The sequence below is a fragment of the Empidonax traillii genome, unplaced genomic scaffold, assembly GCF_003031625.1.
Source record: "Empidonax traillii isolate 1590-97213 ecotype Southwest subspecies unplaced genomic scaffold, ASM303162v1 scaffold1167:size305969, whole genome shotgun sequence".
Classification (NCBI taxonomy): Eukaryota; Metazoa; Chordata; class Aves; order Passeriformes; family Tyrannidae; genus Empidonax; species Empidonax traillii.
The window spans coordinates 10,515-25,402 of record NW_020956360.1 but is presented as its reverse complement, the minus strand read 5'-3'; the positions used below and the strand labels follow the sequence as shown (position 1 = coordinate 25,402).

General features: G+C 57.9%; 1 protein-coding gene across 2 annotated transcripts in view; it reads right to left on the bottom strand.

The window, feature by feature from the left end:
- HDAC5 (histone deacetylase 5) overlaps positions 1 to 9,603 on the bottom strand; it is a 35,611-nt gene extending 26,008 nt beyond the window's left edge. The window contains exons 1-4 of one of the 2 annotated variants that reach the window (XM_027905579.1): positions 9,570 to 9,603; positions 7,978 to 8,100; positions 1,472 to 1,683; positions 144 to 276 (exon numbers count right to left, since the gene is read on the bottom strand). In XM_027905579.1, coding sequence (XP_027761380.1) covers positions 144 to 276; positions 1,472 to 1,683; positions 7,978 to 7,999 — 367 coding nt within the window. In that variant the 5' untranslated portion in view covers positions 8,000 to 8,100; positions 9,570 to 9,603. Of the gene's footprint in view, positions 1 to 143; positions 277 to 1,471; positions 1,684 to 7,977; positions 8,101 to 9,569 lie in introns of those variants that run through there. The other variant, XM_027905578.1, reaches the window with a different exon arrangement.
- Positions 9,604 to 14,888: the final 5,285 nt, after the last annotated feature.

The following is a 14,888-nucleotide window of genomic DNA, read 5'->3' as shown; positions in this document are numbered from 1 at the left end:
CCAACTGCCTCCATTTCCCCAGTCCCACTGCCCCCTGGAGCCCTCTGCCTCCCATTTCCCCCACTCACCCCCAGCCCCGATTGCTGCCAGCCCCCTCCCTAGCCCTCAAGATGCCCCCAGCCCCCCGATGCTCCTTCGCTCACTGTCACGGCCCCTGTCCTTGGGGCGCAGGCTCTGGAGCTGCTCCAGGCGCTGCTGCTCCAGCTCCTGCCGCTCCCGCTGCCGCTGCTGCTCCAACTCCTGCTGCCGGCGGGCGGCCAGGGCCTCCTGCTGCTGCTGCAGGGCAGGGGGGAATAGGGGGACAGGGATGGGACTCCCAGAGCACAGCCACACCAGAGGGATGCACTGCCCTGCCCCCTTCTCCCCACCTGGCTTTGGTATGCCAGGATGACACCTCACGGCTCCAGCACCCCAAGGAACATGATGGCCCATGGCTCTGGCACCCCAAACCCCCTCAGCGGCTCTATCACCCCCAATCACCCCCCAATCACTCCATCATCCCAGATTTCAGATACCTCCCATCTCCACTCCCCCCCAACCTCCCTCCCAACAGCTCCATCACCCCACAGAGGCAATACCTGACAGTTCCCTCAACCCCAATAGCTCCATCACCCCCAGCAACCCTCCCAGAAGCTCCATCACACCGCATAAATGTTATCCCACAGTTCCATTATCCCCAATAGCTCCATTACCCCACTATCCCCCCCTGTGGCTTCATCACCCCCAGTCTCACCCCAACAATGCCATCACCCCCAATATCCCCCCAACAGCTCCATCATCTCAGACAGGTGATACCTCTTACCTCCATCACTACCAATATCTCTCCAATAGCTCTATCGCCTTTTATTTCCATCAGCCCCAGTATCACCTCCCTGGTTCCATCACCCCCCACAACCCCATCACCTCCACTATCATCTCCAACACCTCCACCACCCCAAATCAGTGATACCTAGTATTTCCATCATACCAACCGCTCCATCACCCTCCAACTGTTCCATCACCCCCACTATCCTCCTCCCACAGCTCCAGCACCTCAGACAGGTGATACCCCCCATCTCCATCAGCCCCAGTATTCCCCCCAATAGCTCCATCACCCCCAGTACCTAGCCCAAATGGCTCCATCACCCTCAATCACCTCCTAAGAGCTGCATCACCCCCGATCAGTGATCCCCCACATCTCCATTCCTCCAACCTCCCCCCCAACAGCTGCATCACCCCCAGCATCTTCCCCAAGAGTTCCATCACCCCCAGTATCCTCCCCAATAGCTGCATCACCCCAGACCAGTGATCTCCCAAATCTCCCTTCCCCCAACCTCCCTCCTTCACCCCCCATTGCTCCATCAGCCACAGTATCCCCCCTCAATAGCTCCATCACCCCCCATATCCCTCCCCGTGACTCCACCACCCTCAGTATCTCCCCCAACAGCTCCATCCCTCCAGTCCATCCCCCAAGGCTCCCCCCCCCTCACACCTTGAGGTGCTTCTGGAGCTGGACCTGGTGCTGGCGTGTGAGGTGCTCATGCTGCTTCTGGAACTCGGCGAAGAGCAGCTGCTTCTGGAGCTGCTGCTGCTGCTTCAGGGCCACCAGCTCCCGCTGCAGCTGCCGCTCCCGTGCCGCCGCCAGCCCCGCGTCCAACCCCACGGCCTCCAGCCCCGACCCCTCCAGTCCCGGCCCCTCCGGCCCTGCGGGGCCACACCGGGTCACGGCAGGAGGTGGGGGGGGGGAAGGTGGGATGGAGGTAGTTTGGAGAACGGGTTCCAGGGGTATTGGTGGGGGCAGGGACTTGTTGAAGGGGTGGTTTTAGGGTGCCCCAGAGATGTAGGGGAGAAACAACAGTGGCTTGCAGGTGTCCCGGGAATGATAAGAAGGCTGGAACTTTGTTAAGGGGCAGTTTTGGGGTGTCCCAAGGATGGGGGAGGGAAACGGGAGTGATTTGGAGGCGTCTCGAAAATGTTGATAGGGACTTCCTTAAAAGGGCAGTTCTGGGGTGCCCAGGGATGGCAGAGGGGAATTGGGGGCAGTTTGGGAGTGTCAGTGAGAGGGGAAAAAGCTGAGGGCAGTTTGTGGGTGTCCTAAGAATAGGGAGGGGAGCTGGGAACAGTTTTTGGGTGTGCCAGGGATGGAGAGGAGAAATGGGAGTAGCTTGGGGGTGTCTCAGGAATGATGGGGCAGGGGAAAGGGGTGCTGGGGGTGTACCAGGAATGATGGGAGGGATAAGACTTGTTTAAAGGGCAGTTCTGGGGGGTCCCAGAGGTGAGGAGAGAACTGAGAGCGGTTTGGGAGTGTCCCAGGGATGATGGGGGGCAGTTGGAACTTCAAGGGACAATATAGGGGTGTTCCAGAGATGGGAGTGTCAACCCAGTGCAGTTTTGGGGTGTCCCAGGGTGGGGAAGGTAGCTGGGAACAGTTTGAGGTTGTCCCAGGGATGGGGAAGAAGCCGGGCATTCCCAGTGATGGGAGGGATGGGAGGGGATGGCTCAGGGGTACCTGAGGGTGCCAGGGGAGGGGGGCGGGGGTTGGAGGGGGGGTGTCAGTGATCAGCCCCTCCCATAAAGCCCTTGGGGGTTTCTCCCCAGCTTCCAACCTCCTGGATTAGCCCGGGATTCTCCCTCTACCCTCAACAAAAAAAAAAAAAAAAAAAAAGCAACACATGGGGATCCCCTAATGCAAGTTCCTGCATTTGCAACACACAACAACCAACCCAAGGGTAACCGCGGGGAGGGGGTGGGGGTGGAAGAGGGCAAGACCGAGGCCCCCCATCCCCAAACATCCCCCTTAAACTCCCCAGCGACCACCGAGGGGCACAGACATCCTCCCTCCCACCACCACCTCCATCAGCAAAGGACACGGGGAGGGGTCTCAGCGTCTGGGCCAGCCCCGCTTGAGCCCTCCCCTTCCCCACGCAAACAGGAAGGCGGGGGCGGGGGGCACGCGCTGAATGTTAATGCGCCTCCCCACACCTTCCCTCCCCGCAGCCCCCTCAACCTGTCGCGGCTCCACGTTGGGCACTGACGTGTGCCCGGACGGACCCATGGACGTCACCGTACGCGGAGGTGAGACACCCCCAGCTTCCCGCCCCATTCTGACAGACCCCCCCGGGGCATGCCAGCGTCCCTGGAGGACAGCCAGCACCCCAAAACCTGCCAATCCCCCGTGCACTGTACCCTGCTGCACCCTCCCAGTGCCAACCAGCCCCCCCAAATATCAGCCCTCCAACTAGGCAGTACCCTTCCCAAGCTAACTAGCCCCCCAAGCCAGGTAGCTTGTCCCCCAAAACTAACCAGCCCCCCCAATGCCAACCATTCCCCCCACAAATCAGCTAGCCCCACCTCCCCAGTGCCAACCACCCCCTCCCAGTATGAGCCAGCCCCTCAAACCAGGCAGCATCTCCCCAAACTAAACAGTCCCCCCAGTGCCAACCAATCTCCCCATACACCAACCAGCCCCTCCGGTATCAACCAGTCCCCCCACTACCAACCAGCCCCCCAAGCTAATTGGCACTCCCATAACCATTAAGTCCCCCATCCCCAGTACTAACCAGCCCCTCCCCAGTATGAACCAGCCTGCCCCAAGCTTGACAGCATTCCCCCAAGCTAATCAGCATCCCCCCAAACCAACCACCTCCCCCTGATGCCAACCAGCCCCCAACACACCAAGTAGCACCCCAAGGTTTACCAACCCTCCCTCCCAGTCTCCCCCAGTATGAGCCAGCCCCTCAAGCCAGGCAGCACCCCACAAGATAACCAGTCCCTCCCAGTGCCAATCCCTAATATACCAACCAGACCCCAAGCCAAGATGTACCCCCCCATATCCCAACCAGCCCCCACTCTCCCCAGTACTAATCAGTCCCCCCAGTATGAGCCAGCCCCCTAAATCAGGCAGCAGCCCCCCAAAATAACCAGCACATCCAGACACAACCAGTTCCCCCAAGTCAGTGCCAGCCCCACCTTACCATGCAAGAGGTGAACCCCCAGCCCCCCCTCCTCACCCCAAATCACTCTCGGGGTGGGGGGAGGGGGTTTGTTTCTCCTGGAGGGAGATATTTTGGGGGGGGTGCATTGGGGCACTCCTGCACCCCCTAGACCTGACACACCTCAGTTTGGGGGCTAACCAACGGCCCCCGGTGGGTGTTGGGGTGTAATGGGGGAGGGTGGGTCAGCACCCAGCCCTTTCAGTGGGGAGAGGAGGGAGCAGCACCCTGGGAGGGGACAGCAAATAGAACCCAGAGGAGCCAACCTGACACTTTGCGGTCAGTGGTGGCTTTGGGCTGGCACCAGGCCAGGGCCATCACCCTACCCTGTGAGGGGACCCCCAACCCGTACCCCCCCCAACCCCTATGGACAGGTGTTGCTTAACCCCTCAGTGCCCAGGGTCCCCCCAGAATGAAGGGTCCCCCTAGCAGCTCCCTGTAGGCAGGGGGGGGGGTTGTCCCAAGGAATGAAGACACAGCAGGGGCTGGGGTCCCTCCCGGGGACCCCCTGATACTTCCCCACCATGGGGGCAGCAGCCCTAGGGCTGGGGGCACCTGGCCTTTGCACACCTGACCCTGCACATACATTTTTTGCGGGGGGGGGTGTGGTGGTCTTCCCTTTGCACACTCGTGTACACTTGTGCAACAACAGTCACTCCCTTTGCACACCTATGCAAGAAGAGCTCTTCCTCTTGCATACCTGTGCACGTTCATGCAAGGAGAGCAGCTCTTCCTCTTGCACACATATACACTCATGGAAAGACAGTGATTTCCACTCTTGCACATCTGTGCACACATATGCAAGCAGAGCAGCTCTACCCCATTGCACACCCATGTGCACTTTTGCAAGAACTGCCAACCCCATGCACGCTGGTGCAAGGAGGGCTGGTCCCTTTCCACACTTCTGTGCAAGGAGAGTGGCTCTCTGCCTTGCACACCCATGGAAGAAGTACAGCTCCCCCTTACACATCCATGCACACTTGTGCAAGGAGAGCAGCTCTCCCTTTTGCATGCCTGAACACAACTGTGCAACAAGAGCAGTTCTACCCCTTACGCAACTGTACACACAGGTAGCTCTCCCCCACACCTGTGCACACCTTTACACACTCATGCAAAAACAGCAGCTCTCCTCCTTGCACGCCTGAACACTCTCATACAAGGAGACCAGCTCTACCCCTTGCACAACTGAACACTCATGGAAGGAAAGTAGCTCTATCCCTTGCACAGCTGCAGCTCTCCCCTGTCACACTCGTGTCAGAAGACAAGCTCTCCCCTTGCACACCTGTGCACACTCACGCAAGGAGAGCAGCCCTTCCCCTTGCACACCCCTCACCCTGCTACACTCACACCTCACTGGGGGGATATCACTGACTTTTGCAGGGGGATTTCACTGGACTTTGAGAGGGAATGTCACTAGGTTTCGAGGGGGGATGTCACCAGGTATTGAGGGGGGACGTCACAGGGTTTTGGGAAGGATGTCAGAGGGTTTTGGGGGGGATGTCACAAGGTTTTGGAGGCACAGGGAGCCAGGCTCTCCCACTCACCTGGGGCGTGCAGCGGAGTGCGGGGCATGAGTTCCAGCGGGGGCTCACGGCCAGACCCCCCCTCTGCAGAGAGACACCTGTGTCCCGCCCTTGAACCACAGAGGGGCTGGGGGGCACACACACCCCCAAACCCACCCCTCCATCACCCCCTCAGCAGGGGGGGATGGGGAGATGAGGGCCACAGAGCATCCCTTGGAGTTTGGGGGGATGGGAGAGGATGTAGACCGTCTTCCCCTCCCCATTCCAGGCAGAGCAGGGCATAGGGGCCCCACCTCACCTACAGGCCCCTCCATGCCCCCCCCCCCCCCCCCCCCGCATCCAGGCTATTCTCTCCAGCGCCTGGAAATAGCCAGTGCACAGGAGGAGCTGGCTATAAATAGGGAATTGTGCTGGGGGGGGGCGGTGTCACAGCAGATCCTGCAGAATGGGGTGTGCTGTGCCCCCCCCAACACCCAGTTGCACTCCAGCTGCCCCAGGGACAGGGCACAGGGGCTGCCCTGCATGGGGGGGCTGTGGGGGTCCTGGAATCCCCACAATACCCCTCCTTTCCCCATCCCACACCCCTTTCCACATCCCCCTAATTGCCAGGGACGTTAATCCGCATCAGTGCTGCCGGGAATAAAATCTGGGATGTGCAGAGGGGGATTAGTCCCGGCTACGGGCAAATGAAAGCAAACGACACCCCCCCTCCCCTTTCCAGGACCCTCTGACTCCCCCCAACAAGACCTTCCCAGGGAAAGAGGGGTGCAGGGGGGCACAGATGCCAACTCAGCACATTTCCCATGGGATTAGTGTCCCAAAGCAGCTCCACGGAGACAAACTGGAGCAGGGGGTGACAATGGGCTGAGCTGTGGGGACCCCCGTTTAGGGAATGGTGACCACCCCAGTGTCCCAGCCATGCGTAACCCCCCGGCAGCCACCATGTTTATTTACCATCACGTTAATCCCAAGCCAAGACTTTTAATAGCCGGGATATTTCTGGGACACCCCCCTCCCCCTGCCCCGCTATCCACCCCCCCCCCGGGGTGCTTTGGGGCTTGACGTCAGCCCAGCTATTTCTGGTGCTGCCAGCGGGCAGGAGGCCGCGGGAATGGGCCCTCCTGTCTCCTGGACCCCCTTCCCAGTTCCTAGACTCCTATCCTGTGGCCAGACCCCCATTCCAGCTTCCAGCTCCCCTTCCTGGCTCCCCATGGAGCCCCATCCAGAGGTGATGGCACATCTAGGGGATGAGGGGGCCCTCAAGGAGATGGAGGGGGAATAGTAGGGACCCCCAGGCACGGTGGAAGAGATGGGGAGGAGGGGACTGCACTCAGGGATGGTACTGGCACCCACAAGACACCCCCTGGTTTTGGGATGAGCATGGGAAAAGTGTGCAGTTGGAGAGCCCTGGGGGCACAGAGCCCCCCAAGGGGTGACTGGGGACCCCTGGGCTCAGGGGTGGGCTCTGCCACATCCCTGTGATTGACCCAGCCCAGCTGAGACCTGTTCAACTCATCACAGCAGCCAGAGAGTCACAGCACAGGCAGGAGGTCCCCAAACCCCCTTCCCAGAGGCAAACCCAAAGCCACAGTGAGGAGGGGACCCCGAGCAAAGCGCCTTGGGGGTGGCAGAGGCAGACAGGCCACGTCCCTGTGCCACCGTGTCCCCATGCCACCACGCCGCGTGCCAGCCCCGTGCCAGGCACGACTGGGCGACGCTCCAGCCCTGCGGTTGCTCCAAAAATACCAGGTGGCGGCAGCCAGGGCGGTTTGGGGGCAGAGGGGACACACACCCCCCTGTCCTCAACTGGCGGCAAGTCCATCCAGGGGTACACGGGGCTCCGACACCGCCCTTGTGCCTCAGGTTCCCCTCTGGAGCACGCCGGGCTCGGCAGTGCGGTGCGTTCCCATCCGGGGAGATGGGGAGGACATACACCCCCCCCCCCCCCCCCCCCCCCCCCCCCCGGCATGTCGCCAGAGGTCCCACCGGTATAATTACAGGGTGGCTTTGCCGGGGAGCCAGCGGGAGCCAGGACAGCACGGGCATGGCCCTCGTGGTCACCACAGCTGTCCTCACGTGCGGCACTGCAGGACCCCGCGCAAAGAGCCGCGTGTGGGCCACGCCACAGCGGTGACAGGAGCCGTGCCTCAGCCTCCCCAGGGGGTGAGAAATGCCGGGGGGTTTGGGAAAACTGGGAAGGGGGATACCTGGCATGGCCTGGGATACCCAGGGGAGGGGGGTGGCTGGCACAACCCCCATGGCCTCCCCCACCCCCAGTGTCTGGCACGGTAACACCCAGATGGCGGTGGGCACAGACGTGCCATGGTGGGTGGGACGCTGTCACAGCACCCTGTGGGACCCCGACATCCCGTGGCGAGGGGCTTCAGGGACACAGTGGAGATATGACGATGTGCAGCAGGAACGCAGCTGTGACCAGCACCTGGCAGAGGGTAACATCCCATCCCGGGGTCCCCAGGGCTCACCTGTGTCGCTCTGGGGGTCCATGGTGGGTGGCGGGTGCCCGGGGGGTGCGGAGAGGCACGTGTCCGGTGAGCCTGTCAGTGCCGCCCGGGGCACTGCGGCTGTGCCTGCGCCGCCCGGGAGCCCTACGGGACCAAGCGCCCTGTCAGCACCCCAGGACCCCCAAAATCCCTCCCAGTACCAAGTGAGAGGAGGGCTGAAGGCAGCACTGAGCCCCCTCTCCAGCCCCTGAGCACCCACCAGTGACAGGATGTGGCCCTGCTCTGCTCTGCTGCCCCCAGGGATGGGGGTACTTGTGGGCACCCCTAGAAGGAACCGGGGGGGGCAGAGGGGACTTGGGGAGATCGGCCGCATTACACAAAGCTCTGCAGGAAAAGGTGGGGGGACACACACACAAAGGGGGAGCCCAGGGGGAGATGGCAGGGAAGTATCCCCCCACGGTGCCACCCCAAAAGGACTCGGGTGGGACCCCCATAAAGACATGGGTAGAGGGGACACAGACACACACACTTGTGGCTGCCTCACACACCACGAGGCCCCTGGTGCTGCAGCACCCCCAAAACCGAGGCATTGCCCCGAGATGGGAGTCGGGGGGTGCCACGCATGGGGGCCTCGCGGCGGGACGGACCTCATGGAGGGGAGGGACAGGACACGCAGGCTGCCGGCAGCCCCGAGCCCGGCGCGGTGCAGAGGGGCCCCCTCAGCCCCCCCGCCGCAAACGGGCAGCGCTGCGGAGCTGCCGCCGCGCTGGCGCACGGGCCCCCCCGACATTGCAGGAACACCCCCCCACACACACACTGCACAGACCACCCCACTCCATTGCACGAAGTAAAGCCCATCGCACCGGGACCCCCCCACCCGCAGCGACCACCTCCCAGCCGCACCGGGGCTCCTCATTCCAGGGCCCCGCCAAACCACACCGGGACGCCCCAAAAGCACCGGGACCCCCGACATTGCAGGGCCCTCCCGAACTGCACAGGGACCCCTCTAGACTGCAGGACCACACCACTGCATGGGTCTCCCCTCCCCCGAACCCCGCCGGGACCCTGTAATACACAGGCCCCCCTTGACTCGCACTGGGGTCCCCCATTGCAGCCCCCGCACTGAACCGCAGCAGGACCCCCTTGCAGTCCCTCGTCCATCCGCACCGGGACTCTCATTGCAGCCCCCCCAAAACCACGCCATTGCAAACCCCTCCTAGCGCCGCACTGGGCCCCCCCATTGCAACACCCCCGACTCTCACAGGGGGGTCCCCCCATTGCAGCCCCCATCCCAAACCCGCACAGGGGTCCCCCACTGCAGCTACCCACATCCCGCACGGCGCAAAGCCCAATCACACCGGGCCCTCCCAACCACACAGCAGCTCCTCATTACAAACCCCCTCCCCGCTGCACACACACACCTCCCGCCTCAAACTGCACCGGACCCCCGATGCGCCCATTGCAGCCCCCTCACCAATGCATGATCCTCCCCCCACCCTTCCCCCCTCTGACGCGCACAGGAGGGACCCCGGTACCGCGTCCCCCGCGCTCCGCCTCGACCTCCCCGCCCAGGCGCGGTGCTCCCCCCGATCCACCCCCGGCGCCCCCTGTACCTGGGGTCCCCCCGGTGCCGCCTGGCGCGCGCCCCGCCGCCCCCCCTCCTCCTCCTCCATCTTCGCCGCGCGGCCCCGCCCGCCCCGACAACAACATTCGGTGACGTCACTCGAGGGTCACGTGACGGCGCCCTTGTGCTAAAAATAGATCCCCGCGCACGGACAGGGAGGGACTGGACCTTCCCTTTGGGGAGGCGGAGCTTAAAGTTGGGCGGGGCTTAAGGGGACATCTTAAAGGGGCCGCGAGTGTAGGACAGTGTCAGTGAGCGATGGCACGGGAGTGAGTGGGCGCGTGTGAATAAGTGTGCAATGGTACGTGTGAGAGTGGGTATGCAGTGGCACATGTGTGTGTGTGAATGAGTGTGCAATGGCACATGGATGTGTGTGAATGTGAATGAGTGTGCAATGGAACATGTGTGTGAGTGCGCGAAGGCACATGCCCAAATGTGTGTGTGCAATGAAATAGATGTGTATGGGAGAGAATGACTGAAATGGCACACGTGTGGTGCAATGGAACACGTGTGTGAGTGTGCAAAGGCACATGCCCAAATGTGTGTGTGCAATGAAATAGATGTGTATGGGAGAGAATGACTGAAATGGCACGTGTGTGTGTGTGTGCAATGGCACACATGTGTGACAGAGTATACAGTGCCACATGAGCAATTATGAGTGTGCAAAGGCACATGCTCAAGTGCATGTGTGCAGTGGCACACGTGTGTGAGCGTGCTGTGTGTAGCTGCTCGTCAGCCCATCACACGTGGGCAGGAGCTCATATGAGTGCATACGGGGCTGGCGTGTCCTCACACACACATGTGCAAGACACACAGATACACTTAAACAGGACATACACACGTGTGTACAGACACACAGACATGCGTGCAGGACACACACACACACACACACGTGTACCAGACACACATACAAACGTGTGCAGGACACTCATGTGTTTGTACAGACACACAGGTACATGTGCCAGAGACATACACACAGAAAGACACATCTACAGGACACACAGACACATGTACAAGACATACACACACATAGGTGCCAGGGACACACACCAGGCACACAGATACACGTCTTTAGGACACAGAAACACGTGTGTGCTGGATACATACACACACACACGTAGGGGACACACAGAGAGACTCATGTGTGTACAGGACACTAGCACGTGTAAAAGACACACACACACGGACATACAAGGGCTTTCTTTACTGGGTGCAACAGCAATGGTTTGCTTTTTGGAGCCCTGCTCTGAAATTGGCTGTCCAACTCCCAAAATTCAATTACAGATGAAGATTCCTCCCAAACCAAAGGTGCCCACACAGAAAGCTCTTGCTGTCCCTGCATTGTATAGAGTGGCCCACCAACTGCACATGAGAGATGGAGACTCAGGGCTTTCTTTCCTGGGTGGAACGGCAGTCCTTGGCTTGCAGGAGTGCTGTGCTGAAGTTGACTGTCAGACTACCAAAATTCATGACGGACAAAGATTCCTCCCAGACCAAAGGTGCACGCACAGCAAGCTCTTGCTATCCATGGAGTGCCAAGAGTGGTGCACCAACTGCATTTGAGAGATGCAGGATCAGGGCTTTCTTTCCTGGCATCTTAGCCTAACAAAGGTTATGACTTAAAAATTAAGAGATTTCAGGTGGAAGTCTGGAAAAGAAGTAACTTTTTATTAACAAGAATCTGAACAAACAACAAATGGTGCAATCAAAATCTTTCAGAAGAAACAAAGCAAAGTCCCAAATCCCCGGCAGGGGGGGAGGGTGGGAGAAACCCACAGCAACCTGGGGAGGGATGGGGGAAAAGGCAGTACTGTCCTGGCAATTCAGGAAGCTGCTCGCAGCCACGTGTTTGGAGCCAGTAATGAAAAAAAAAAAAAAACAAAACACAAAAAACAAGTCCTTTTCCTGCAGGCAGTCTTGAAAAGCAGAATACCTCGATCTGAGATGAGTCGATGTCTCTCTCAGTTGTCCTTTGCGAGGTGTCCCGTGAGAAAAAAACTTCCTCTCAGGAAAAGAGAGCGAGGTGGCCAAAACCTGAGCTCTTGCTTTGTCCGATCCCATACCAACCCCCAAAAAGCCCCGAACAAAAGAACTTGCCAGCTTTCCCCCCGCCGCCCCTCTGCTTTCCCGCGAGACCTTCCCCTCCCCACTCCTGCACTACTGCACATGTGGCTCTGCTCTGCCCCCATCCTGGAAGAAACAGAAAGGGAGAGGGGGTGACGGTGGGGGGAGGAGGGGGTGTCATTGGGAGAAAATTCCAACATCTCTTTTCAAACCCATGACATTGTCCTATTTAACTAATTACCGAATTGCCTTTTTAACTAAATAGCTACTTAACCAATTAATTTGTACCTAATTACCTAAATATCTAAAAAATTTCTTTCGTAATTACCTTATTAGGAATTTAAACTTTTAGCTAGGTAACTTATAAACCAGTTAATATTTTAAACAAATTAACTAATGAACTAATTAATTTGCTAACTAATTAAATATTTATTTTTAATAGTTTACTACTTAAACAATTTTTAAAACTGATTAACCAACTAACCAATTAATCTTTAACTAATTAATAATAAAAATTAATAAAATAAATAATATAAAATACCAGGTCTGCCCCCTCAAAGAGAACAGGTCTACCCCCCTAAAAGAGAACAGGTCTACCCCCCTAAAAGAAGAGACCAGGTCTACCGGCCTAAAAAAAACCAAAACAGGTCTACCCGCCTAAAAGAGAACAGGAAATAAACCTCAGGAGGTTGGGAATGAGTTCCACAAACTGGTTCCAATGGGATTGAGTCTTCCCAGGTGTCTGAAAAGCTTTGCTTTAATTTGGCTTTCTAAATTGAAAACTGAAGTGATTGGCCCTTGCTGTGGTGTGTCTTTGAAGTGTAGAGTCAGTGCCTTCCTTGGAGCTGCTGTTAGATGAAGAGGTGCTGGTGATTTGCCTTGAAGGTGCTGGTTTGTTCCCTTCTTGTGCCAGGTTGTCCAGGAGATGGAAGTGGAGTGGTCCAGTAGAAATGGCTTGTGTTGGTCCTTGAAAGGAGCGTTTGTGGCTTGAGGCCAAGTTGTGGGGTGAGTGGAGGTGTTGGGAGAAAGGAAGGCCTGGCAGTGGCAGGCCTGGACTGCTGGTTGTATGGCAGAGAGTGAGCTGCATTTCCCAAGAGTTGCCAGCAGACGGCAGCACTGAGCACAAAGAGACCAGGTCTACCCGTCAGAAAGAGAGACCAGGTCTACCTGTGAAAAAACTGACACCAGGTCTACCCGTCAAAAAGAGAGACCAGGTCTATCCGTCAAAAAACGACACCAGGTCTACCCGTCCAAAAATGACAACAGGTCTTCTCACCTAAAAGAGAAACTCAGGAGGCTGGGAATGAGTCCCACAAACTGGTTACAATGGGATTGAGTCTTCTCAAGTGTCTAAAAAGCTTTGCTTTAACTTGGCTTTATAAATTGAAAACTGAAGTGATTGTCAAGGTGGTGGCCCTTGCTGTCCTGTGTCTTTGAAGTGTTGACTCAGTCCCTTTCTTGGAGCTGCTGTTGAATGAACAGGTGCTCCTAATTTGCCTTTAAGATCCTGGTTTGTTCCCTTCTTCTGCCAGCTTGTCCAGGACATGGAATTCCAGTGCTACAGTAGAGATGGCTTGTGGTGCTCCTGAAAGGAGCCTTTGTGCCTTCAGGACAAGTTCTGGTGCCACTGGAGTTGTTGGGAGAAGCGGAGAGTTGACAGTGCCAGGCCTGGAATGCTGCTGCTCTGGCACAGACGCTGCTCCCTGGCAGGTTCTTGGGTTGGATTCCTTGGCTGCCACTCTGCAAGGCCTGGAAGGGCCTCACTTGTGGAGGGAACAAAACATGGAATGGGAAAGCAAAGCAGGGGAGGTTCTGGTCTCAGAGAGAATCAATAAATTTTCTCTTTCTGCAGGGACACTGACTCGGTGCAACTGCGGCAAGAAGAACAAGCGGTCTGTGAAGGTTTGAAGCACTCTGGAAGGTTTCTGGTGCCCAAAGGATCCTGGCAAGTGTAGCACTGGAAGAGTACAAAATAATGAAAAGTGCCTCAGTTCTCCTGAAGCTCAACTTTGTAAAATATTCATGAAGTAACGAGCTGTTGGGTCCCAAATACTGTTGGAGGGAGCGGCAGAAACTCCCACTGCTGCTGGGGCTGAACTGCTTGCAGTGACCAGGTAGGACTTGGCCCTGATGCCTGAGTGCTCTCCAGTCCCCCAGGATGCATCCCAACTTGAGGAGTGGATGTTCCTGCAAGGCCAGCTGCTGTGTTGGTGTGTGCCCCTCTTGCCCTGGTCTGCTGTGAATGTATTTGTGTTGCAGCTCAATAATGTCCCAATAAAGTGGTGATTGTGTGATTTTGGTGTCAGTTCCTCTCTGTTCCTCTCCCCTCTTCCCCTTGCCCAGTGGCTGCATCACTGACTTGTGCTTAAATAAACTCTTGCCCTGCAGCAGTTCTCTGCTGCTCTCAGAGAGGGTGGGGCTGAGGCCCCTGAGCAAAGGGCAAAAGGATCCATCCAAGCCAGGCCCGTGCTCCCCCCTTGCATTTCTGCAGCATCCCGTGTTGGCAGTTGCCATCACTGCTGGACATACAGCCCATTTCTGAACAAACCCCTTTCCTGTTCTCGCTCCATGCCTCCCCTCCCAACTCCCCTCCTCTGATGTTCCAGGTGCCAAGGCCCCCGTTTTTGAGGGGCATTCCTGCTCTGCTGCCCCCCCCATTCTTTCTAAATCAAGAGCCAGGAGTCCCAAGTGCAGAGAGGGCTGCTCCTCTTCTCCAGATTAGACAACCCCAGCCCAAAATGCCACGTAACTTTGTCCGTCACTCACCCAGGTATCCCGTGCGATGCCAGCCGCAGCCTCCGTCATCGGCAGAGGTGGCAGGACTCCGTCTGGAGCCAGCGAGCCAAGGGCCTCGGTGCAGCTGGGAGAGTGTGAGTATGGGAATTGTTGGGGTTTGGCTGAGCTGCTGCAAAGCTCCTGAAGTGATTGTGGTTTTGTTTCTTGTAGCGGACAAGAAGAATAAGCCCGCGTCTGCAGGAACGTCTGAGGTGGCCAAGACGACCTTCCTTTGTGTTGAAGAAGGATTCGCACCCCCAGCTGTCATAAAGATAAGTGGAGGGCTGTGACCCAGAGAGGGGAGGAGAGCAAGGTACTGGGTTGGGAATTTCTGGGATAGATTTAGAAATTAGCATAAGGAGAGAGGGACATCCAATAACAGGCCCCTAGTGCACAAAGAGGGAGTGGCTTACTTTGGAGCACAACACTGGGCCGTGCAGGGAAGAGCAGTTCCACTCTGCGTCGCACA